The sequence below is a fragment of the Tachypleus tridentatus genome, chromosome 7 (genome assembly GCF_004210375.1).
Source record: "Tachypleus tridentatus isolate NWPU-2018 chromosome 7, ASM421037v1, whole genome shotgun sequence".
Lineage (NCBI taxonomy): Eukaryota > Metazoa > Arthropoda > Merostomata > Xiphosura > Limulidae > Tachypleus > Tachypleus tridentatus.
The window spans coordinates 150,550,870-150,578,811 of record NC_134831.1 but is presented as its reverse complement, the minus strand read 5'-3'; the positions used below and the strand labels follow the sequence as shown (position 1 = coordinate 150,578,811).

Below are 27,942 nucleotides of genomic sequence, written 5' to 3'. Positions count from 1 at the left end.
AAAGGGATTTATTATATTTTTAAAAACCGTCAATAAAGGAAATAATCGATCAGAAAGAAAATTAAACAGAAAATATTATGGTTGAGGCGATAATATGATTAATAAAAAGATAGATGATGGAGTGTCACTTGTATTTATAGTAAAAAGATAAATTATGGAGTGTCACTTGTATTTATAGTAAAAAGATAAATGATGGAGTGTCACTTGTATTTATAGTAAAAAGATAAATGACGGAGTGTCACTTGTATTTATAGTAAAAAGATAGATGATGGAGTGTCACTTGTATTTGTAGTAAAAAGATAAATGATGGAGTGTCACTTTATTCATAGTAGAAAGATAAATGATGGAGTGTCACTTGTATTTATAGTAAAAAGATAAATGATGGAGTGTCACTTGTATTTATAGATTTTTGTTTATTTCCATTGTTTGATTTGAATTTCGCGCAAAGCTGCACGAGGGCCATCTGCGCTAGCTGTCTCTAATTTAGTGGTATGAGACTAGAGGAAAGGCAACTAGTCATCATCACCCACAACCAACTCTTGGACTACACTTTTAGTAACGAATAGTGGGATTGACCGTCACTATATAACACCTCCACGGCTGGAAGGTCGAGCATGTTTGGTGTGATGGGATTCGAACCTGCAACCCGCACATTACGAGTCGAGTGCCTTAACCAGCTGGCCATACCAGGCTTATATTGTTTGTCGAACTGTAACTTGAACATAAATTCGTCAGTAACTTTGGTTTTAATATCATACAAATTTTCTCTGAAGTTGCCTTCTAGTCAAGCTCCAGTTAGACCTGTATAAATAATGCAAGAAGTAAAGTATATTAAATTAAAAGAAGTGAAGGCATCGTCGCATCTAACGTAGAAGATACCTGGCTGTATCAATTAAATACTATTATAAATTGTGAAATGATAAAACTTTTATTGCAATAAAAAGTTTTAAAAGTGAACACTGGCTACGGACCACAATAGTCATACAATATTTTTGTTCTATAAAACATCAAAAGAAACAAAGCTAAACAAGATATTTAGACTCGTTGAATACAACGTGATGATGGTTTCTGATTGTCTATGAAAAGTAGTGGTGAGAAGAAGAAAAAATAGTTGGGTGATGTCTGCCCTTGGATTGGCTGATGATCTGCCCTTGGATTGGCTGATGACTTTCCAGGTAATTTTGCTGAGATATTCCTCATCTCTTGAAAAAAAAATTAGTTAATTCATCAATATATTGGGTAAGGTTTTTGTCATTATTCTGTAAATTTTATGAACCCAAATTCTGTGAAGAGAGATCACATTTTTTACATAACATGAACAGTAAAAAAACTTGAAGTAGTTGCTCTATCAACTTTTAGTATTCCTGGTTTATTAGAAATAATAGCGCAGAACAAACCAACCTCGCATGAAGAGAAGGTTTGGTGATTGCGTTGTTTTTTTTCGAAAACATATGAGGGTAAGAAAGTCAAACAAGTTTGAAGAATACAGTTAATTAACTTTAATTACAACCCTTCTCAACCTCACGTGATAAATGGGACAACTGCGTCAGACTGTACGCTATACGTGTAGAATGAACTAACTGAATAGATATAATTGAATTTAATCTAAAATTAACTTGTGTAAAATTCAACTGAGATTAAATTGGGAATAAATTGATTTAAAGTCACATGAAACTAAAGTAAATAACACGATTCCAGGGAAAACACTGGTTGAGAAGGAAAAGAAGAAAGTAGAAAAAAGGCAAACAGTTTTTTAGATAAACTATTTTTATTTTAACTTCAAACGCTCATCAAACAAGTGATAATTCTCTAAAGCGTATTTACTCACAATCTTGTTAAATCTCAAGAAAAATATTGTTATCTACACACCTACGAAAACGCGACAGAAAATTTCGCACTGAAAAAGTGTTGACAACTATATGCAAGTGTCATAAATAAGTACTACTTTTATAGTACTACTTTTTAAGTGTCCACTTTTATAGAGGACGCTCTTCTAAAGTTATGTTTTACAAGCTTGTGAGGACATCCTGTTCTATGACAAGTACAGGAATCAAGATTGGTAAAATTGTCCACCTGTTCATGGCAGCCTAACATAGTTCTGAAGATGTAACTGTAACGAGTGAGAACCCTGAAAAAGTTAAGAGAATTTTCTTCTATATCAAACCTACAAAACAATAATCAGTTGGATCTCACTTTATTTCCCACTGTAACGCTACTAGTTTAATTAACAAAGAACACTAAAACTGAAAACAAGTTGAGCTTAAAAGAGATTCTGAAAAACAAAATATAGGATTTGAAGTGGTTTAAGTCGGGTTCCACGGACGAGAAAGTGTTGTATGACATATTTTAGAAAAGAAACGTCAAAATGAAATAAATATTCCAGGAATTGGACGTCTGGAAAAACTTCTTTAAAATGTTTCATTAATGCTGAAATGTGAGTAACTAGGTTAGAACAGACCAAGCCATTAATGATCCGTTAGGTTGTTAGTTTTGTGTACTTTGAGACAAGAGGAAAATTATAAGAGGCATGATTATCGGTAGTTAATACTACAGATTTGGGAAGAAAGTTAATTATCAGATACACAACGTTCAATAGTTTGTTAGCAGTATTTTAATATTTCATGGTGGGACCCAATAATAGTATCAAGTACAAATTGCTTGTTAGGCGGTTGACGTTTTTCTCCCTGTAAATGAAAGCGTTTAGAAGAGGTAACAATAAAGCTTGTTTTCCATCAGAAATGGCCCGGCATGGCAAGGTGGGTTAGTTAAGGCGTGCGACTCTTAATCTGAGGGTCGCGAGTTCTCATCCCCGTCGCACCAAACATGCTCACCTTTTCAGCTGTGGAGGCGTTATAATGTTACGTTCAATCCCACTATGAGTTGGTAAAAGAGTAGCCCAAGAGTTGGCGATGAGTGGTGATGACTAGCTGCCTTCCCTCTAGTCTTATACTGCTAAATGAGGGACGGCTAGCGCAGATAGCCCTCGAGCAGCTTTGCGCGAAATTCAAAAACAAACAAACCATCAGAAATGGTTGACGACAGTCTTTTCTGTCTGTGTAAATGTTTTATGCCATTGTGTTCAACAGCAACAGGTTGCTAATTTTTGGTATACTTCCTAAAGTTCAACTTAAACAGGTTGGCTAGTCTTGGTTCGTGATCTGAAGTTTAAGCTCAAACATGGAACCCAATATCAAATGTAACACATTGGCCTGCATAATGTATATTTGTTGATTCGATGTTTCAAAGTTTTAAGTTAGTAAAAAATATGTTTTTTAATATTAGCTGAAGTTCAAGAGGTAGTAGCAGATTTTTGAGAAATATCTGGATTCTAAAACAGAAGCAAAAAGATGGATAAAATCCTCAAAATTGAAAATAATAAACATATAATAATTGTTTGTATACAGCATTTGCGTACCTGACTGGCATCCGTATTGAGATGTATGTTTTATCTTTGTCGTTTCATCACGACGATAATTAAACGAAAAACATCTTCCATAAACTGGATCAAGAAACTCGAAAAACTCTCTGTGGAAAAACAAAAAAATTAGGTAATAAGAACTCAAACAAATCATTGCATAAAAACAAAGCTGTCAGCTAACAATGTCTTACGTTCACAAAAATTTCTAATATATCAAACTAAATTTAAATCTTATAAAAGAAAAAGTTGAATATTTTAGTGAATGACTTGTCACTCATAGTGACGGTATAGACCACAAGTTAAGATTGTATAATTTGATACAAACCAGTGAAAACGAAATAGTTGAAATATTTAAATAAAAAAATATATTTTGTAAACATTATAAATTTTAAACATACACATATGTTTACGTGTCTGTGTAAGTTAAAATAATTCTTGTCCTCCTTAAGCCTGATAACGTGATCACTAACACCTTCAAACACGCGCCACTTTATGTTATTGTTTCATCTTGAACAGAAGCTTCTGACGTCTGCAGGAGTAAATGCACATATTTTCATATACGTAAATAAATATTTTTTTTAATTCTTAATTAGGAGAATTTACGTTATACAGTATTTGAAAGTGATTTTTTTCGGCTATATAATGGTACATAATTTTCGTAATTATAATCAGACCGACACACACAAGCCATTTCTAACAAAATGGCGATTTAAGGCACAGTGACACGTTTCACTTGTGCCAGGTTGACACACACTTCAACCAGCCCCCTGCTGGTACAGCGGTAAGTCTACAGATTTACAACGCTAAAATCAGGGATTCGATTCCCCTTGGTAGGCTCAGCAGATAGCTCAATGTGGCTTTCCTATAAGAAAACACACACCCAGACTCAACCAGCTCCCAATGGAACTTACATGTAGTTTTATGCTCTTAAAACAAAGGTATATATAACGTATGAATATTTAAAGACAGCTTTCTTAATTTTAAATAATGTTTAAAGGCTAGAAAGCCCCCTAGTGGTACAACGGTACATCTGCGAGCTTAAAGCACTAGAAACCAGGTTTCGATATAGTAGTTGGCAGAGATAGATAGCCGTTTGTGCAGCTTTGTGCTTAACTTCAAATAAAATGTTGAAACAATAATTAAAATTATATAGACTTCATGAAACTTCCTACTTACGTTGCTTTATTTTCTTTTGATATTTTTCCAAAATTTGAATTTCAAATTATGGTAGGAAAAAGTTAGTGTTTTTATTTAATTTCAATTTCATCCGCTTCAACTTACCTCAGAGCGCATGCCAACTCAGAGAGGTTTACACACAGCGCATACTTTTCTATTATATTAATTTGTGAGAATATTATCGAGGAAGTAAGTACTTTGTTTCTGCTATATGATGTATACCTTATCTTGATATTGAAATTCCTTATCTTAAAGTTCACAGATGACTTCTATTTTAAAATAATAAAAAATGTAAATCAACGAGCCACGATCTCCCCAACATATTAGCTTTAAAATGCTTTAATATAATAAACAGTATATTTAAGTCAAAACAAAGAACATTTAACTAAAAGTATACATGAAACTGAAACTGATAAAGTGGAATAAAGTTAAAATTGATAAAAGAAATAAATGGAACATAAAAAGAAACCAATTCGTTGTTTGTATATTAATGGAATAAAGTTAAAATTGATAAAAGAAACCAATTCGTTGTTTGTATATAAATGGAATAAATTCTATAAATGGAATAAAGTTAAAATTGATAAACGAAATAAATGGAACATAAAAAGAAACCAATTTTTGTACTTTCACTTTTAACGGGATCTTATACGAGTTTTAGCTAGATGGTGATATCAGAACACAGCCATTCATAATTTAGAGATGATGACCAGAGAGAGGGAAATTATCCAACATAACTTGCCGCCTATTCACTTATTGACCGAATAGTGAGATTTACAGTTGTAATAAGTCCACTTTCATAGATGGACGTGAGGAGCGTGTTCAGTGGCATGTGGTGGTTCGGGCCTTGGAGATGCTGATCCACAATTTTCATAAGCCTCCACTCAAGAAAGAGTAAAAATCCTAAAGTTCAAAATGAAAATCAACATGACCGATTCTTAGCATTATAAGCCATTTGACTGACGGAGGGCGACATGTAGGTAAATAGAATAAAAGTTATTGATGATAGCCATACTTATTTTTATACAAGCATGAATTATCTGAAACAGTCAAAACAAGTTTAAGATAATTTATTACCTGTAATTAATGCTGTTTTAATCTTCTTCTACGGTTCTCAGTTTGTTACACAAATTTCTGAGGGAATGGGAAATATACATCACATCTCCTGTAAGGCTTGTGTCCTCATTATTAGCTTAGTTGATATATTAAGAGCCATAAATACCCTTCAGGAATGCTCTTCTCATCATTGTAATTCCTCATATTTCTCTCCTGAATTTTTTACCTTTAGTACATGCGTTAAAATAATTCCTCCATGTCCAGGATATGTTAGTCAAGAAGAATATAACAACTTTTTATGGAGTTGTAGGCACATTCAGCATTACGCTGGTTTCACAATATATCAAACAGACAAGACAATATCCATTACAATATGCTGTACTTTACTTTTATAGCAACTTTTTATGGAGTTGTAGGCACATTCAGCATTACGCTGGTTTCACAATATATCAAATAGACAAGACATTATCCATTACAATATGCTGTACTTTACTTTTCCTGTTTCATTTTTTACTTTGAAATTCTTCTTTTTGACTATATCTACTACGAAATAATTTTTCCTAAACCTTGGCACTTTGGTATAGATCCAATAAGTCTATTCTAATTATAAGCCTATTTTGAGTAGACGTCTTTGTAAAGTGCCAGAGAGAATGGTTAACACTCATCTTGGCTGGTTTTTGAAATTAAATAACTTTTCTAAACATGGAGTGCGACTTTTACAGGCGCAAGATTTCTCTGGATCACTTAAAATATTTATCAAGAAAATTCTAAAGATTATTGCTATATTTTTAAAACTGGAAAACGGCATATGACATCATATGAGACCTTCATTTTTATGGATTAGTAGCTACTTATCCATTTTTAGCAACTTTGCTCTCCAATAGACCTTAATGACTGTGTTTCTTTTGGCTCTCATGATACCTTAGATGTCATTTGAACATTCTTCTAGTCTTTGACAAAGTCAACTTTTTCACCAAAGCGAATGATGTTGTTAAATAACTTTTTTCCCTTAATGCAAACTACTTTTATGGTTATGACTTTCGGTTGTTAGATACGAGTTTTTTATTGAGTAGCAGCTATCAAATTGCTCTTAAGTTAATATGTGAAAAGACTATAGTGAATAGGTTTTGATTCTCTGTATCTCAAACCCTTTGTGTCTATTTTTTCCAACAAAGAGGACTGCATTTTGACCAATAACTCCACCATGATGATACTCTGACTCTTGTAATGGCAGTTCTTGAGACTCATGCTGGACAAAACGATGAATTTTTTATACATATGTAGTGGCTTGAGGTTGAATTGACAGAAGCATTACATATTACATCGATTTTCTATTTTCAATATCTTATAACATATATAAATCTCCTTTTCAAATAATTTATTGAGCCTTAATTTTTTCCAAAGCTGAACTTTAGACCTTTAGTCTATCCTTTCGCAAGGTATGTCATTTAAAAGATATTGGTCCTATACATGATCAAAGACTTATAAAATAAATAGAAACTTTCCATATTTCTCCAGTCCACAGTGGTACACTGAATTCTTTGAGTATCCAATCACTTCCATTTCACATTCGATGTACTTAGCTATCCGTAGAGCTTGGCACAGTATATTTCTGCCCTGTAATTTAATTGCTATTGTATTTTCATGCTATGGTGGAACACGATTTTAAAAAAAAACGTATAGCTTTCCATTCTCTTAATCGTCATATCGAAGTATCGTTAAATGAGTTATAGCTGTCTCTTGAGACAGTTGCTATGCCTGACACTTAGCTGATCTTGCCATGGCTACCCCGCCTGCTTGCTTCTCTCTTTCTCTTTCTTTTTTTTTTTCTGCTTTGGTGAAAAGAATAACTTCTGATTCCATGAGCTTCTTTGTATTCACACTTATATCAGGGTTGGGTATTTGTCTCTTGACAAGAATTTTAGAAAGAATAGCAAGCTTTCCAGTTTAAACCTGTGAAGATTCTAAAAACGAAAATCATTTCACTAAGGCTTCAGATTGGTCATTGTTTATTCACTCATCACATTTCCCTTAGAAATGAATGTCTTTGATATTCAGGCACACTGGTATCTGAGAGATAGATCTAAAAAGTCCACAAAATTCAGCTGCAGAACAGGTATGTCCAAAATAAACCAAATTCTAAGAGCAAAGGTAAAACAAGTAAACATAAGTGAACAAAAGAACCCAATTTATATCTGAAACACTGTATGTGTGGTGAAATAATTTATTAGCTGATGTTCAATTTGTATGATTGCTATCTGGTTGTTGGAATCTAAGGTAGGATGTAGAGCTTCAGAACAGAGACCGAAAATCAGAAAAGAGACATAATTCACTTTTATAGTTATGTTTACATAGAGCTATAAGTATTCAAAGCATCCTTAGGAGCTCGAAGTTTAAATGTAACGTGTAAACTTTACTCGAATAAGAGTATTAGCATATGTTTAAGATTTTTCAGCATCCTGTGAACGCGGATATTACTAAATGCGTTAGACTGACAGCACTCATAGTTTTAATAATCAACAGTATACCAACGTTTCCATATGCACAATAACTTTATTTGTATGATGTTAAAAAACACGTTTTATATGTTTCAATGAACATGATCCACCATCTTCAGGAGACAAAAAAGCCAATGAAGTTCGTTTATGTGCTGAAGTGAATGTATATGTACAGTTAGCATGTTGTGCAGTGGCAGCATTTACTAAACAGAAATTCACTTCCATAGTATTTGGGCCTAAATCTCTATTCAAAGCATAATTTTATTTTTAACACTTTTTTCTATGATTGTTATACTTAATTTGTTCTTTAAATTCACCTATTTAAGTAATTTTACGTTGTCCCAAACAGTGATATGTGAAGAGTCAGCTTCGTGTTCAATCATGCCAGAATCGTTCGATTTTTAATTTATCAACTACATTTGTACTTACATTATTCTAAGTTTCAAATTTCCACACATCTACCCAATACAATTTAAATGTCACATAATATTTTATATATTCCAGATTTAATCTTTAGCTCAGTTTTATTTTCGATTAGTTAGCTTTAACTGAGGAGTAAAGGTTATTTCACAATCTGTATATTTACCAGTTTGTGTTGACCATCATCAGTTAAGTGGTAAACATATTCTACATTCCTTTTTTATTGTCTGTAGCTCGGTACTCTGAACTACTTGTAATTTATTGTAATATTTTTTTTAGAAAGCTTATCATGATATTAGCTTTATACCCTCTGCCAATCGCAACATATTTTAAAAAATTTCCTTCCAATATTACATCTCTTTTATATGGACGATTGTTTGTTTTTCTTATAGAAAAGCCACATTGGGCAATCTACTGAATCTACCAATGGGAATCGAACCCCTGATTTTAGTGTTCTAAATCCGTAGACTTACCGCTGTATTAGCGGTGGCTGACACAAACGACCATTAACAACCCTCTGTACAAAATCTTAAAACGAGGACATAGTGATAGTGAATAAGACGTTCTTGCATGTGGCGAAATGATAGCAGTGAATGGCTTTTCCAATATATGAATAGATAGAAAACCACTCTCTCTCTCTTTTATAGCAACAACTAAAACGAGGTATTCACATACCTTACCAGTGCCTCAGGTATTTTCATGAATATTTTCCTTGCGCACAAGTTTCTACATCAAACACAAATATTTCTGCTAAAAGGAATGATAAAGATGACCTTATTCACTAACTTTCATTCTGTTCAAAAATTTTCATTATTTACGTTAACACAACTATTAATTACACAGAGCCTTGTTACATTTATTTTATAATCTTATACATGTATTTTGTGAGAACCGTGGTATCTGTCCGAGCGTTTGTCTCCCGTTTCAAAAGCTGCGCACGCAGGAAAAGCTCAACATTCACGTTTGAAATGACAGGAGAACAGACATGAATAATGTTGATGTCAATTTTCTTTTCGTAAGCAGGAACTTACGCATTAAACTGTAAAGAATTAATTACACCGTCATTCACATTTTAAAATGTGACGTAACTTCAAGAATAGAAATTTGTATTTACCGTTTATTATTGTTGAGCAATTCTTAACGTGACTGAAATGTTCAACAATTAATTTTCTCGATGAATGGTATAAGTAGATAAGAGCTTTGGCTCTCTTAGTGAAACCAAGAGTGCAAAAGTTCATGAAATAATTTAAATTTATAGATTAATTTAAAGTCTTGCCGTCACGGGGAACGGGTACATTTGCTTCTATCATATACTTTAAAATGTATTGACTAACTATCAACCTGTTTTCAAAACAACATAATGCTTTCTTCACTGGTACAAAAAACAAACTGATTAATCATTTGCTTTTGTACTAATATTTTTAATTTTATCTACAAATTCAAGTGATTTTGTAACTGTGTATGTGTACATGTGTTCGTTAAAATTAACATTTTTAACAACTAAGTAAGAATTCAAAATACGTTGATGACCATCTATTATCAACAGTATATTTACTTCAGCACGTAAACGAACCTCACGTGACCTTCTTTATCACGTAAAAATGATGGATCATGTAGTCAACCGAAGCGCATAGAATGTTGTTGTTTTTAATTACACAAATAAGACGATTGTATACATGGAGAAGTCGGTGTCGTAAAGTTTGTTGAAGGATATGATAAACTACAGACATAACAGCTTAAAATTTGGAAAAAATATATCCTTATCAACAAACTCGTTCATCTACTTGAATGTCAGAACAACATAGGCGAGACCAAGAGTCTTATATGGTTTTTCTCGTTCATTTACTTGAATGTCAAAACAACACAAAGGAGGTCAAGTGTCTTATGTGGATTTCTCCCTCATTTTCTGTTTTTTGTGTGTTGTTTAGCTGGGTAAATATATACATTCTCAAATCCATTTAAATATAGAAGAAACCATTCCTTTTACAAGATAACCATGGTATGACTATATTTATACATGTATACCTTTCAACAACTACCTGAAAAATCTCATGATCAGTTTCATGATGACGAGAAACCCACTTGAAATAAAAATGTATCTCAGGACGGCTGGCATCTGTATTAACACTTTTACCCATAAAGCAGAGAACAACGTTTCGACCTTCTTAGGTCATCTTCAGGTTAACAAAGAGAAAGTCAAAACGTTGTTCTCTGCTTTATCGGTAAAAGTGGTAATACTCATGCCAGCCGTCCTGAGATACATCATGATCAGTTCATTTGTACATAGTATCTTAAATTATCTAATGAATTTTCTGAAATTTGATCAAAAACATATAACAGAACCTTCATATATATGAAAACTACAAAATAAATGCAACTCGTCTTAACAGAAAAACAGTTATGAGGGTTAATGACATTAGCAAACTAAGATAGCCATTAGGATTATTAGGATTGTTCACAAGAACAATTATTGTAAAATGATGATGTTGTTGGAAACGTTCAGTTAATAATCAAGAACTGTTTTATAATTAGGGATTGAACTATGTCACTCACTAAAGAAAGCATTGTAAGAATACTGCCTTTAATAAGACAGATTATCATTGTTGGTGCCATTAATGAAATAGTTGTGATATTCACAATAATGGTTCTTCAGTTGTAGTGGAGCTTTTTAATAAGAAGGATTGTTATCAAAAATATTACAATGAAAAGAGATCGTCGTGCGTAGTGGTGTCGTCAACCAGAGTGATTATTATCAGAATTAGTATAACGTAGAAATGCCTTTCTCAGGAATGGTGTCATTCATAATATTAATGATCACTTGAAATAGTGTCATTAACAAGAGAACTCATTGTCAGAAGCAATGCCACTCACAAGGAAGATCATCGACAGAACTAGAGTGGTGTTATTCAGAAGAAAAACTATTGCTAAGAATGACGCCATTAACCAGAGAAACTGTTAGTCAGTAAACGAGGTTATCAGCAGGAGATGTATCATGATAAAAACTTTCGTCGTTAGAAGCTGTACCTATTGACGAGAACGATCATCTTCAGGAGAGGTGCCTACGAATAAAACTATCTTGAAGAATATTATCACTAACATGGGATCTTATCGTTAGTGATGCTGTGTTAATAAGGAATGGTGCCAATCATAAGAATGATCATTTTAGGTTACACTATTGACAAGCTATACCAAGATTAGGAGTGGTATCATTCACAATTACCGTATGATTACGAACGTTCAAACTGTAGTTTCTAAGAGCCGTATCTTCCATCTACGCATGAAACTTCGAAGGTAAACTAATCAGTGCAGTCTATAATAACTGCATTAACACAAGATTACTGCTTTATATAACAAGGCGTATAACAATGTTTTACAAAATGATTTTACGAAACAAAATTAAATAGTTTCTTCAATGATTTTATGCGATAACTTAACTTTTTATGTAAGACAGTGTATTGTAAAAATAAAAAAAAGCTTAGAGTAGCCATCTGTTGTTGTTTTTTCACAATTTCTATGCTGTCAGAGTAAAAACTAATTTACCAAGTCAAAAACCCTTCATGAAGTACCCATTTAGTATTTTCACTCGCGTTAAAATAATTGTAGTCTCATAAATGCAGAAAACTGTTCATGTGCCTCGATCTTTGTCTTGTCGCACACACACACTAAATTAAGCTTATGACATATTTTTATAATTTTTTTCTCTAATATATACTATTTTATACTATAATTTAAAACAATTGTTACTTACGCCACACAGTTTTAAAGTACTTGTCCAAATTGTATTTACCTGGAATCTAAACAGCTTTCTCCGTTAAAACTGCAAGATAAAATAAAGTCTTTGAAACGAATTCCATAATTTTTTATATCTTCTTTTGAAGGAAGAAGAATCATTCCCAAGTCACTTAGATCGTAGGTCTTAGAACGTCTAATTGTCTGTAAAAACATTTTAGGGTTTTTTAACACTTCATGAAAATTTTGAATATATTCTTCTAATTCTTCATACTCAGTGATATTTTTACCATAATGGATTGATTCTGTGGTGGAATGGGTAAGTCCTATTTCTCCTGAATTATACTGTTCACCAGTGTTGTTACATAAACACTTCCATTCTAAACCAACCTTTTGCCATCTGCAGATATAGCCTTCGTATTCTAGCTTGGTAGCAAACGCATCGCCACATAAGCTTTCATCACAGAAGCAGTACACCCTTTCTTTATCTGTTTCTAGTCTACACTTCGAAGAGCTGCATAAATCTGGCGTACATTCACATTGCCTTTCGATATACAGCCAGGTACACAAGACATGTTCTGTACACATTTTTTTCGTTATACTTTTCCTCAATTGACTGGACAGCAACCTTAAACGTAATACAGAAAATACTAAGTTTATGGAAATATTCAAATGTTATTGTTTATGAAATCAATAACAAACAAACTTGAAAAAGACTCTCGAATAACAAAAAATGGCGTAAATCATTATTCTTTTAAGTTGATGCGAACAATACGGAAAATAATAATAACACTCAAGATCAGACGAGAAAAAGTAAATTCCCTTTATATTTGCCCCCGGCAAGTACAGCGGTAGGTATACGGATTTACAACGCTAAAATCACGGGTTCGATTCCCCTCGGTGGGCTCAGCAGATGGCCTGATATGCCTTTGCTATAAGAAAAACAGACAAACACACCCCTTTATATTTAAACATCTAAATCCAGATAAATATCAAATTTAACTAAGATAATTGTTGTTAAATATAAGAACGTAAAGAGAAAGATTAACTTTAACTAGATTTAGCTCGGTTTCTTAAAAGAAAATCACAGTCTTTAGATCACCGTGTTGCTTAAATGGAAATAATTCTCTCAGTAATGATTAATTGTAGAAAGAGTCAGACATTTCTTTCCTTGACAGCCATCTTTGAAATGTGAGTCGGTATCATCTCTATTCGCTTAAAGTATTAAATACGATAAAACCGTTATTTGATAAGCCCACGGTTATATTTCTCTTTGTGTTCTACCAGTAACACCTACTCCAGTAAAATATGTATGTTAAAAGTTTCTTTATTTATGAAGCATTTACAAATTAATTTTTGTTTTGACAGTTATTGAAAGTAATTATATATATATATTTTTTTTCATCTAAGTATTTCATAATGCCTGCATTATTTACACTCTCGTCAGATGCTCCCACAGTTAGGTCGAAACGACGAGTCTTGGCACTCCAGAAAGCAAAGTAATTTAATTACTGTAAGATGTTTAAAGGATAACAACTAGAATTAGCCAGGCTCAAATTATCTTCTTCACGGTTAAAAGTAAATAAGTTAATGAGCACCATCAATTACACGTGAACAAGTTTAGGTTAGGTTTACTCATTTTTCTGAATGAATATGTACAAAACATTTGTTGGAGAACAAAAGAGTAACTACAGAAGAATATAAGGATTTAAAAACTTACAATAATGTTGGCAGATTCAAAACGTTTGTTTTGAATATCTCGCAAAGCTACACGAGGGCTATCTGCACTAGCCGTCCCTAATTTAACAGTGTAAGATTAGAGGGAAGGCAGCTAGTCAACACCACGCACCGCCAACTCTTAGGCTACTCTTTTACCAACGAATAGTGGGATTAACCGTAACATTATAATGCCTCAACGGATGAAAGGGCGAGCATTTTTAGTGTGACGGGGATTCGAACCCGCGACCCCCAGATTATGAGTCGAGTGCCTTAGCCACCTGGCCCGGGCACGGCGTTTTATATCAGCATTTCTTAACTTTCTTTGGCTAAGGACCTATTTGTAAACACTGATAGGTATTCACGACCCATAAAAGAGATTTAGTTCCAAAAAGGGTTGTCATTTGTCCAAACCTATACAATGAGCTATTTGCGCTTTATCCAGCACGCAAATCGGACCTCAGATTTTAATGTTCTAAGTCACAAATTTATAACAGACCACAGGAGGACAATGTAAAAACAAAATACAAACAATCTGGAGTTTTCTTAGTCAAATTCAAAACTTTCCTGTAATCAAATCTTCATGGTCGAATATCCTGGGATCTCGTAGTTTAACTGAGATATATGACACTGCATTCAAATATAGACTATAACTGTTCGATATATCTCGAATTATCTGAGGGTTAAACGAGCAGTATTCGACAAAAAGTTCCTAAACTGTCATATGTAAATTAAATCGGTCAGTTCAGAACCGTAAAGGATACACGCGTGACAAATAGAAACATTCAACAAGAGTATACGTGTTGCAACTGGGGAGTTTACTAATTAACATAATGTGTGTATACACACACACACACATATACATTTATATCTGTGTGTATTTATTTATATAACACAACTTCTATATTAACTATGGCGTAAGTACCCTGGAAGTATGTAAATTTAGCATGAATCATTGTATGTGCTTTGGGCATGTAGTAAGTAAACATTATTTGACAGAAGATTCATGCACCTAGAACACCAAGATTTATAGTCAATATGGTAGGCAGACAGCATGGCAGTATTCAACCCAGACATATGATTCATATGGTAGACAGACAACATTCAACAGAAATTTAGTGCATATATATCGAACTAAAATATTTTGTAGAAATGTAATATGGACGTAATAAGTTAATAATGTTTAACAGTGTGTGGTACGAGATAAATGCCCAACAAAAGTGTTTTGTACATGTTCCATTTATATAATGTCATACAAACATTGTTAACTAAAACTAATCCTTAATGTTCTAAGGTATATTTACTGGAATACGTATATATATAAACCTGTCGGTTCCTATACTTATGTCTAGAAACTGAGGTTTCACCTTTTTCTGTGACAGCTACTGATAAAGTTTCTCACTTCCTCTATAAGTAGTCTGCTGTGCATGTTCTTTAGCTCTGATTTGGGAAAAGGATTCATATCACAGATCGTCACCCCTGGAAACTTTAACTCTCTGGATGAGAGAACCTAGAATACACGAAAAACGCAAGTAACACAGTTTTGTTTTTAAAAACCGGCACACACAGTACATTTTTATAGATAGGTAGATATACTTTAATATACTGAAATCAACTCAATTAACATTCAAAATTATTATTTAATACTTTGTCGTTGCTTTCGCTGATCTAGCCCGAGGCATTTCAGTCGTGATCTCAGAGGTGTTCAAACTACATCGAGTAAAACTCTTAGCATTAGCCTTAAATAACTCACTAGCATTAACTGTAGAAAGTGAAAACCAATATATATCTGTTTCTAATTATTAACACACATATTTAGAACTAGCAGAGGAAGATATACTAAAATGTATTGGGGTATTCGGTACCCATAGTGACGTGTAACTATGAAATACTTGCAAGTAACAAAAATAAAATAACAAAACTATGCGAGAAAAGAGTAAATACAAATACACCAGGAACGTAGCTATTTAATGTTAGAAGTGAACTAACTTTATCCGTAGTAGACCCAAAATCTAATGTGCATCAATTCGACTATCCTACGTAAGTAATTAAAGTAAGGGATAGTAGATATTTAAAATTAACTAGGAAATTTTCAATACATGAGCGAGAAATAACTTTACCCTCCAATTTTAGAAGTAAACTAAACTTAACGATTCCTGAGTTACAAAAAATATTAACTGAAGAAAAATCACAACCAATCAGAGGAATAGAAATGAATTCAGAAATTCACGAATTAAGAACATACTCGCAGAAATACAACATTTACCCTTAAACGGTCAGGATTAACCAACAGTGTCTAGAAAACTTCGATCTACATCAAAGAAAAAGAGATTAGATATATGGAAGTTAACAATTCACTGCTGATAACACTATGCCTATTAGTACTCGTGCTACGCACACTGTTTCACAATGCAGAAATTAAATTGGCTTGGATCAAAATGTTAGAAATTAATGGGTTATCAAAATACAAGAGGCGTAAAAGTGCTGGGAAAAAATAATAATTTTTTTTATATTCTGAAACTACTGGATTAATATAATTTGTTGTTCGTTATTAAGTAAAAGCTGCACAAAAAACTATCTGCGCTCTGCCCACTACAAATATCGAAACCTGGTTTCTTTCAGTAAAGGTCCGCACACATACCGCTCTGCCACTGCGGAACAGAGTAGTAAGATTAACTGCATTCCAATAGCAAAATTAAGTAGCCTCCAGATAATTACATGTATTAGTGAAGAAATTGGAATTGATAAAAGACAAATCGTAGTGATCAATGGATTATAAACATAAAATATCATTAATCAAATTGACAGGCAAAATTAATAGGATTATCTTGATTCACTGTCGAGAACAAGAAACGAGTGCGCCGAAATGCTGAAAACGAGTCTATCCGTTAATTCGTGAAAACCGTAAATTGCGTGAAACCGATATCCGAAGCAAAACTTTAACCTCATGAAATCGACTTATATAACATAAACCAGACGTGGATCGATAAAAATCGAGAATGAAACAACACAAAAAGTAAGTGTATTGAAATACTATAGTGCCGATAATGTATCAACTTAACTTACAGTTACGACAGAAAGTGTTCGTACCCCTGCGTCGTGAGTAGTTTTTTCCTCATAACTTAAAAAGTATCATGATTAGGATAATGAAAGTAGGGTATATTATAAATATTATAATAACACACATCTACATAAACTTATATGTAAATAAAACGACAACTAAACTGTTTATAAACAAATAACCAAACATAGGAGGGGCAGAAAGTGTTTGTGCGTTTACTTTAAGGGTCAGTTGTGTAGCCTTTCAGGTGAATTAATTGGCGCAATCTCTCCTCATAGCCCTCCATGATCGTTTGACAGTACTCGACTGGTATTTTCTTCCATTCTTCTTTACAGAATTCCTCCAACTCTTGCATGACAATTAATCGGATGACACTGATGAATTCTCGTCCTCAACTCATGCCAAACGTTTTCAATTGGGTTGAGATCGGGTTACTGCGATGGCCACTCCAGAACGCTTATATGGTTTCTATGCAACCAGGATTGCACATATTTCGATGTGTACTTAGGTTCATTGTCATGCTGGAAGATCCAACGACACCCAAGCTCAAGTTCCAAGCATCATTCTTGATATAAGTTCCTAATATATCAACGTACTCTTCTTTTTTCATGATTCCGTTGACGTGGTAAAGGCTGCCTACACCAGAAGACCTGAAGGAACCCCATAGCATGATCAAGCCACCTCCGTGTTTAACTGTAGTGACGGTGTTCTTTGGAAGATTTCGTTCCCCTTTCTTACATAAAATATAGCGAACATCATTGTGGCCGAAAAGCTCGATTTTAGTCTCGTCTGATCAAAGAATACTTTTTCAATAGGTAAATGGTTTATGTACATGCTTTCTTGCATACCTCAATCGTGCTTCTAAATGAACAGGCTTTAAATATGGAGTTCTACGAGGACGGCATGCTTTGAACCCAGAAGAGCGTAACATGTTCGTAACTGTAGAGGTGCTTTCTTCAACTCCAGTTTCCCTTACCAGTTTCTGTATGTCATTACGTGTTAAACGAGGGTTCCTACTAACTTCTCTGAGAACCTTCCTCTTGATTCTCTTTGGAATTTTGGTGGGGCGTCCGGAACGAGGGAGGTTAGCAGTTGATCCTGTAAGCTTAAACTTGGCAATTATGCTTTGAACAGTAGATTTCGATTTCGCCACATTAAGTTGTGTAGCAATACCGGAAAGAGGTGCACGAGACTTGTATTTTACAATAATTCGGTTTTTTAAATCACTGGACAGTTGTTTCCTGTTCGCCATGATGACCAAGCAGATAATGACGGAGACGGCGCTGAATTGCCGGAAGTATTATTTTTGCTGGCTAAATTCCAATAATTATGAACCCAGTGTCTAGTTCTGGAATTGTATAATGTAGTTTATTCGCCAAACTAAACAAAATTTTACGGGAATATTAGTTTTTTCACACGTTCTGAACTGTACAAACACTTTCTGTTCTTCCTATTTTTGGTTATTTGTTTATAAACAGTTTATTTGTCAGTTAATTTACATAACAATTTATGTAGACGTGTCTTAGTAAAACATTTATAATACACTTTACTTCTATTAGTCTACTCGCGATACTTTTTAAGTTATGAGCAAAAAACCACTTGGGACGCAAGCGTACGAACACTTTCTGTCGTAACTGTAACTAAGGGGCCTGGCATGGCCAGGTGGATTAAGGTGTTCGACTTGTAATTTGAGAGTCGCGGGTTCGAATCCCAGTCACACCAAACATGCTCGCTCTTTCAGCCGTGGGAGCATTATAATGTGACGGTCAATCTCACTCTTTGTTGGTAGAAGAGTAGCCCAAGTAGCTGTCTTTCCTCTAGTCTTACACTGCTAAATTAAGGAGGGATACCGCAGATAGCCCTCGTGTAGCGTTGCGCAAGATTCCAAAAACAAACTTAACTGAGCGTGTTGTGTGTTAAAACTAACTGTGTGATGTTACAGAGATACAGTACGAGTATTGTATCATAAAGCCGTGATACGATTTATGTATCATCACGAAACTTGGCAAGCTTTCAGTAAACATTACACTATGTAAAAAAATTTTTACTTTTTCTTGTTCCTGTGCAGAAAGTGTTATTTCTCAATTGCTTATGCCTAAAGTAAATGGAAAAGACCTATTTTTCTCTTCAAACTTTGCATTTGGTAATGAAATTTTCAAATTTACCAATTTTCCAGAACATTCCAGGTAGATTCAGTACTGAGTAGCTCATAGAGAATTTTCTCAAACTTACAAGAGTTTTCAAGAACTTTCTAGAATGTTGTAGAACTTACGAGAATTTTCAAGAACCTTTTAGAATTTTCTAGAACTTTCCATAGTAATATATATACAGGGGCTCATCACTTCAGTTTAGTTCTAGCTGCCAAAGTGAACACATAGACCTATCTGATTTTATCAGAGATGGCATCAAGAAGCTGCAAACATTCTGCTTTGTATGTGGCTAATTTATCAAGACGAGAGCGAAAAAGTACTCTGTGACAGCATCTGCTAAAATGTGTGAAGCCTACACAGCATATTATGACACACCTGTCGGGGATCAAGACAAACCCTGGGCATCTTATTTTACCTGCGAACGCTGCAAAGAAACTCTAGAAGGTAAGACGAACAATTTTTGCTTGCTTGAATAGTAAGATTTTATATTATACAAATTTTAAACCTTTTAAAATTTAAATATCTTGTGGTGCACCTCAAAGAGGAATACAACGGCATCAAGATCTTGCTAGAAGCCTTGAAGTATGATGAGTATGGCTGGGAGGTTATCGGAGACTTCAAAATGGTAGCATTCCTGATTGGTCTCCAAGGAGACTTTACCAAGTTTCCCTGTTATCTTTGCCTTTGGGACAGCAGGGGCACTGCAGCGCACTACAACAGGGAGCACTGGCCACAACGGACCAAGTTCTCTCTGAGGAGGCACAATGTCAAGTATTAGCCACTAGTGGACCTCCAGAAGATGTTGCTCCCACCATTGCATAGAAAATTGGGTCTTAAGAAACAATTTGTCACAGCTCTTGATAAGTAGTCTGCAACCTTCAAGTACCTTCGAGACTTCTTCCCTAGACTGTCTGAGGCAAAGATCAAAGCTGGTGTGTTCGTTGGACCACAAATAAAGAAGATCTTGGAGTGCACAGAATTCCCCAAGAAGCTCAGTAAGAAGGGAAAAAAAAGCTTGGGGCAGCTTTGTCTCAGTGGTTCGAGGCTTCTTGGGCAATAAGGCCGAACATTATGTGGAACTGGTTGAGGCTCTGTTGAAGAACTACGGCAAAATGGGTAGCAGGATGTCCCTGAAAGTCCATACCTTTGACGCTCATCTTGATAAATTCAAGGAGAACATGGGAGCATACTCAGAGGAGCAAGGAGAGCGCTTCCACCAAGACATACTAGACTTTGAACGCCGCTATCAAGGAGCGTATAACGAAAACATAATGGAAGACTATATTTGGGAGCTGATACGTGAAAGTGCTTTACATTACAGTCGCAAATCTTGAGACTACCCACTTCTAAATATTGTTGTTCATTTTTGTATAACTTTAGTATAAATACATGTAAATCTTGATTCATATATTGTTTTGGTCAGACCTTATGTAAATGAAAATGTGCAAATTTGCCCGTTTTTGCATAGAAAATAGGTTAATTTCTAAATTTCATTATCCAGGTCACAAAAGCAAAGTTTGAAGGGAATAATGGCCATTGTTTGTACTTTTACAACCTAAGCAATTAAAAAATAATACATACTATCCAGGAAAAAATTTGTGCTATATAGTGTTATAAGTGGTTATTACAGAAAAAAAACAACTGTATTTCTAATTAATTGGGGCGTTATAATGTGACGGTCAATACCACTATTCGTTGGTAAAAGAGTAGCCCAAGAGTTGGCGGTGGGTGGTGATGACTAGCTGCCTTCCATCTAGTCTTACACTGCTAAATTAGGGACGGCTAGCACAGATAGCCCTCGAGTTGCTTTGTGCGAAATTCCAAAACAAACAAACAAACAATTGTAATTAATTATTTTGACTAAAAATTAATGATTCATTAAAGAAAAATGAATATTGAATACTACATGTTATATTTATTTCTTTTATCAAAAACATTACATGCAAAGTAATAACAAATTAATAATAAAACAAAATAAATAGTCAGATATTTAACTTTTTATTTTACTTCTCTTGCCAGATGCAATTTAGTTAGTCAAACCTGAAAATTTAAAAATGGTACTGTAAAGTGTGGTGTACTAAAATAAGACGGTGTTACTAACATAGGTAATAAATTACACAAGACTGTTAAACTTTGTAACAAACTGTTTGTGAAACTCTTGTCTCTAGATACGTATTGTACCGTGGCATCAATATCTAGATACGTATCGAATATTCTGATGAGATAACGCACCCATTATTAAAGCGTACAGCGCTATTGTTAAACTAAAACTTAGAAGGTATCATCGTGGTTGAAATCTATAACACCGAGAAAATGCCTTTCATTTCCGAGTTTTCAAAATGTGTTTTAAAATATAACAACTCAATTTGTTTATAGTTTGTTTTATTGTAATATTAATTTGGAGTAATAACAATATAAATAACCAATATTTAATCAATATAAAAAATCAATATTTATTATCTATGCTGAGCATCACTTTTATTTTCTTTTGTACTTGATTCTTGTTAGAATATCGATATTATTATGGTATTATTTGAATATATATAATTAATCATTATTTTTTATTATATCAATTCATATATTTTTTGTTATTTTTTAGTGTTTGATTTTAACTTCTCGTATCTTCTAAATATAAATAGAGAAGTATATGCCTATACATAATACGTTTTTACACAACAAATATTGGTTGATCTTCACAGTAATATTTTGTTATGATGTTATTTGAAAAAGTTACATCAAAACAACAGTTAACTGATGTACATTAATTATTAACCTTATGCAAAACATGTCGTAACAGAACAATTAGTTTTAGAGTGATTCAAGGTAAGGCATTGTTAGAAGCATCGACACAGATATATCAAGGATACTGTATGGTGAAACGTTTATAAAAGATAAAATTTCCTAAGGAGGGAAGTCTTAAAGAATTTGTGGAGTACAAATAATGCGTATTCGCAGGTTTTCAAGAGGTATCTTATTTACATATATAACGTATAATATGGAAAATTCGAGTTAAAAAACTACTTTTAAAAATATATCTCATAAACTTTTAGAACAATCGAAAAAACACTAAAAATTGTGAACGGAATTCCATGTTTACAATTCCAAATATGGACTTTTCCACACTTATCAAGGACCTGATATGACTCCAGAAGAAGATTGCAGTAATCCAGGATGGACACGAAGTTTCCCCGCACAATCCCCTTCTAAGTTTGCTATTTCTGATCTACCTTAACAGTGTTTCACTTAAGGTTCAATACAGTACAATTGATAGAGAGAAAAGTGAAAAACGCTATCAGTAGATTTAATAATGCTTATAGCGAAACTTCTGAAAAATATCTTAGGATAATCATTATTGTAATTACACAGATTATGACAAAGATAATTTCTCGTGTTAACTTGGTTGACAACGTAACTAATGTCTTTATGTTTGTTTGTTTGTTTTTTAATTTTGCACAAAGCTACTCGAAGGCTATCTGCGCTAGCCGTCCCTAATTTAGCAGTGTAAGACTAGAGGGAAGGTAGCTAGTCATCACCACCCACCGCCAACTCTTGGGCTACTCTTTTACCAACGAATAATGGGACTGACCGAAACATTATAACGCCCCCACGGCTGAAAGGGCGAGCATGTTTGGTTGCGACCGGGATTCGAACCCGCGATCCTCATATTACGAGTAGAACGCCTTAACCCACCTGACCATGCCGGGCCATGTGTTTGTGTTATGGAACATAACAGAAGGTCTTATTAACGAGCATTCAGAGTTTTAAAGCGAAAAATTCAATGGTTTGGGAGTTAGAGTTATTTCAAGAGAACCTTGAGAGTTTCGATATAAATGTTCAACAGCATGTAAATAATGAAGTTATTTGATTTGTATTAAGTTTTCTCTATGTGTGTTCTTCATTCCACATATTGGTGGTTTGTGTGCTCCACTCGCAAAAGCATGGCCAAAATTCAAATATATTTATTTGTAACAAGTGTAAAGTCGAACCCAAAGACTAAGCCCACAGGATGCCCATACCCCGTCACACTTTCCTAAATGTTCGAGCATGTTATAACATAGCTTAAGGATACTATTAAAAATTAGTGCTTCTCTCGGGGCATAGACAGTCATTTCACACAAAATATATAAATATAATACTATATTACTCTTAAATCCCTCCTCATACACAAATGTGTTACAAGACTAATTCGATCGATCAGGGCCTAAATTCAAAACTAATCCTATAATGGTATTCTGGAAAGGCATACATATTTTTCCTGTTTCTAAATTGAAGCCCAGATTTTACTCATATGGTAATACAGTGGTCATCCCTTATTAATAAACTGGAAATACTTATTTTTTTATTTATATTTAGTGAATATAAGAAACCACATAGAAGAACTCAATAGTATTTTGAAAACACACTAAAGTAAATTAAAAAATGTTAATACATTTAAAAAACGTTTACTGGCAAAATATTTAGTAGCAGAGATGAATAGATAGATTACCTCCATTTTTATTACTTTCGGGTACTTCAAATACTCTCTAACACTTTTCCAGTTTTGGTAAGTCAAATAAGTGAGACTACAAAGAAGGATGCAGGTCCAAATGAATGAGCGTAGACGACTTTGAGACTGGATGATCCGAGAACAGCCAGCACATGAAATGGTGTCCCGCAAAAAACGACGAAACATGGCCTTAAATGTCTTTTCTTCTTGAGTATCTTCAACTGTCATGGCGACTAAACTTCTTGTGTATCAACCAAACAAACAAATTTTACGCATGCCTTAAAATTAAACACTAAACTTTTCATAAAATGATGTAAAATATTTTCTACTATAGAATGTACATAACAATTCGTTATTTTTGTGTAGATTAAACTACTGAGAATGTGTTAGTTTGGTAAAAGCAATAGTTTAATTCTTGAGATATTTATATATTTTTATTTATATTGGAAAAATCACACTTCACAGCTTTTAATATGTGGTAAAACGTTTGATGTAAAAATTATTAAGAGTTCTTTGTCTATACAACTTGCGTATAAGAAGAGTTCCCAGTTATTGTTGTTTGTTCATTGTGAAATCCATTTGACGTTATAATAACAGTTCCCAGTTCCCTTTCTGTGTTCTTCAAATTAGAAGTTTTCAACAGTTCAAGGGTTTTTCCATTGTTGTAAAACTTATAGCTTAACAACAGTTTGTAGTTTTATATAACTGCTACGAACGTTAACGTATGAAAACAGTTCTCAATTCTTCGTGTCTACTACAAATCTTTCAATTTTTTTTTCGTATAGCAAAGCCACAAAGGGCTATCTGCTCAGCCCACCGACGGGAATCGAACCCCTGAGTTTAGCGTTGTAAATCCGGAGACATTCCGCTGTACTAGCGGGGGGCTCAAATCTTTCAAGTTAAAAACAACCGACATTCTTTATCGTTACTACAAACTTGCATCATAACAACTGTTCATGATTTTTTACTGCTTTTACACAAGTTAAATCGTCACAGACCTGTGTAAGTTGATTAAAACTACATTTTTTTAAAAGCAAAAGACTGCACATGAACTAAAAAATTTGTAGTTTTCTGAAATACTGCTTATTTATTCCATGTATATCAACGTTTAACTATGTGTTCCTTAATTATATTTAGTGAAAATATTTAAAATAAATACAAATATTTAAGTTAACGGATTGTAACAAGTCGTCAAATTATTGAAGCTTCTTTCTTATTTTTATTTTGTGCTAATTAATCCCAAAACTTGACAGTTACTGCTGTTTCATATTGAAGTTTCTATAGTAAATATCTTTTGCAATATCCTTTCAATATTTGTTTTAATCACAATACGCTAATACTTATGTCTTAATTTTGTATACTGATTAATAAAAAATACGGTTTTAAATTTTTGTTTACATTATTTCGTATTATTTTATTATTGGCATTAATACCTTAAAATAACTGGCTAATGCAAAGTTTTCCAGTTTTATCAGTTTTAGCTTTCATAAACTTCTAGATTATGCTTTAATATACATACTTATTAGCTCTAAGTTTTTTCTTTAAATAAGTATTAGGGAAACAAAAGAATTTGATTTAAACTTTTCAAGGAAATTCAAACAAGGGTCATCTATTCTTAACCATCCATAATTTTGATTTTACAAACTAGAAAGAAGAACAAACCTCCATCTCTTGGGGCACTCTTGGCTATTGGAAGAGTGAGATTTCGCTGTCACTCCTATTACTCACTTACATATCCAGATGAGTGAACATATTTGTGGCAAAAGAACATGAATTATGAATCCTCGAACTCACATAAGAGAATGTTAATTCCTAGGTCACACCAGGCCTATAAAACATAAAAATGAGGGAGGAATACTGTATACCATTGGCAGACATGTGAATGGCTTTTGCCACTGACCTTTGTGTTCACAAATTCTCAGCTGTTTCCAGACATCACGCTTTGCTTACTATGCGGAAAGTCTGACTTGCCACATAAAACAAATGACAATAAAATTTAAGCTGCACAACTATTTTCAAATGCATAGTCGTCAGACAGATCATGACCGCACGTGGGGACATCATGGTGAATCGTTTTAATATAACGTACTAAACCTTTGTAATCATCGTTTCTTCCGAAAATTGTGCCGAAGAAAACGTACAATAAAGAAATCGTAAAACCTCATTTAGCTAAAAGTTTAAACAGATAGTTAAACAGTATATAATACAAGAGGCATTTAATGATTACGTATTCATATTCCTCTTTTCTAAAAAATAAACAGGCCCAGGCATGGCCAGGTTGTTAGGGGCGCTCAACTCGTAATCTGAGGGTTGTGGGTTTGAATCCCCATCGCACCAACCATGCTCGCTCTTTCAGCCGTGGGACCGATATAATGTGACGGTCAATCCCACTATTCGTTGGTAAAAGAGGAGCCCAATAGTTGGCGGTGGGTGGTTATGACTAACTGCCTTCCTTGTAGTTTTACACTAGTAAATTAAGGACGGCTAGCGCAGATAGCCCTCGTGTAGCTTTGCGCGAAATTAAAAAAAAAACATAGAGAAAACACACAAGAAGTAAAATTATTTTACCTGTAATTTATCTCTAGGAACTCTTCTATGCTAAACGACTTGTACTTCTTCGCTAAAACCAGTCTTCAACATGCTTCTGGGTAGTTACAACTTAAAACTAACAGCTGTTTTCTTCATGGAATGTATAAACACTTTATAATGCGCAATAAACTAGCCACTAACGAACGCTTCGTGAAACAAAAAGTAAAAACAAGCATTAATTAAACAACAGCAATTTTGTATAATAAGAGGAAAGATCGAAATCTTGCTATAGTGTGGTATTTATTCAACCTCGTACTCAATAAATCGAAAACACATTTTGATGTTCCCTTCCTTCGAAAAATAAAATTTGTATATATATATATGTGTGTGTGTAATAATAAAGCGTCAAACGAGAAACAGTATATGAGGTATTCGTGAGAAACCAGGCAGATGACTGGGAAGCGATCAATTCACAAACACATTCAACTACAAGAAACAAGAAAGAAACCTAAATACGTAAATAGAAGTCAGAGGAGAATGTTTATAAGTAATGTGTATTTGTACATTCCAAATGTTATACGTGAATAGAAACATTGTTATTATCCTAGCTCAGACCTTTTTTTTCTTTCAATAATTCTTTATCAACAAGAACTTTTGCAATAATCTTAAAGCCATTTTCCTCTTGTTTTTATATATTTTCGTTTATTAAAGTCTGGTGGTGTATTTGTATAGCTTTTGATTTATACTTCTCACTACTAATTTAAAACGCACGTGTTAGTATTTACACGTGAGCTTTTTCGGCTAAGTTCTTGTTGTATAATACATGGCTATTCATACAATTCGAGAACCATAGTCTTGTATGAAAGTAGATAGCATAACACTATTTTTTATTTGTCAGTAAAACCTTACGATAACTACATTTATAACAATATTATTTTACTTCAGAGTTATTATTTGTATCAATAAAACTTGCTTTTTTTTATTATATTAAATTTCCACAACTGTCCTTCTTCATCCCCAAAACTGGCTAAGGACTAAAGTTTTAAATAATTTCGGATAACATAACAACCCTTAAATGCCAGTGGAGCCAACATGAGATAAAGCTTAGAATAAAAATGTATCTCAGAATGGCTGGTATGGATATTAACACTTTTATTGATAAGCAGAGAACAACGTTTCGACTTTTCTAGGTTATCTTCAGGTTGACAACCTTTTTTGTGAACCTGAAAATGACCTAGGAAGGTCGAAAAGTTGTTATCTGCTTGTTAATAAAAATGTTAATACCCATACCAGCCGTTCTAAGATACATTTTTATTTCAAGTGGGTTTCTCGCCATCAAGAAAGCTTAGAATAATTTCAAATAGCACCACAATCTTCTTTTGCCACTGGAACCAACCAGGAACTACATCTTTGAATCATTTCAGATGGCACCACAATCCTTTTTTATTAGTTAAGCAAAATAAAGAATGCAGTTTTGAATAATTTTAGATCACACCAATTTGTTGTTGTTGTTTGTTTTTGCTAATAGAGCCATCTAGATGACACCACAATTCTTTACCACTGGAGCCAACTAGAGACTACAGTGTGAATAATTTAAACTAACACCACAATCCTTTTTATTAGTTGAACCAGAACTTTAGTTCTGAATAATACCAATGACATCACGATCATATTTTGGTAGTGGAACCAAATGAAGACTATATATT

General features: G+C 33.7%; 1 protein-coding gene across 1 annotated transcript in view; it reads right to left on the bottom strand.

The window, feature by feature from the left end:
• LOC143256903 (degenerin unc-8-like) overlaps positions 1 to 24,741 on the bottom strand; it is a 37,679-nt gene extending 12,938 nt beyond the window's left edge. The window contains exons 1-4 of the mRNA XM_076514743.1: positions 23,708 to 24,741; positions 15,378 to 15,520; positions 12,353 to 12,922; positions 3,416 to 3,525 (exon numbers count right to left, since the gene is read on the bottom strand). Coding sequence (XP_076370858.1) covers positions 3,416 to 3,525; positions 12,353 to 12,922; positions 15,378 to 15,520; positions 23,708 to 23,935 — 1,051 coding nt within the window. The 5' untranslated portion in view covers positions 23,936 to 24,741. The remainder of the gene's footprint in view (positions 1 to 3,415; positions 3,526 to 12,352; positions 12,923 to 15,377; positions 15,521 to 23,707) is intronic.
• Between the last annotated feature and the right edge of the window lie 3,201 nt (positions 24,742 to 27,942).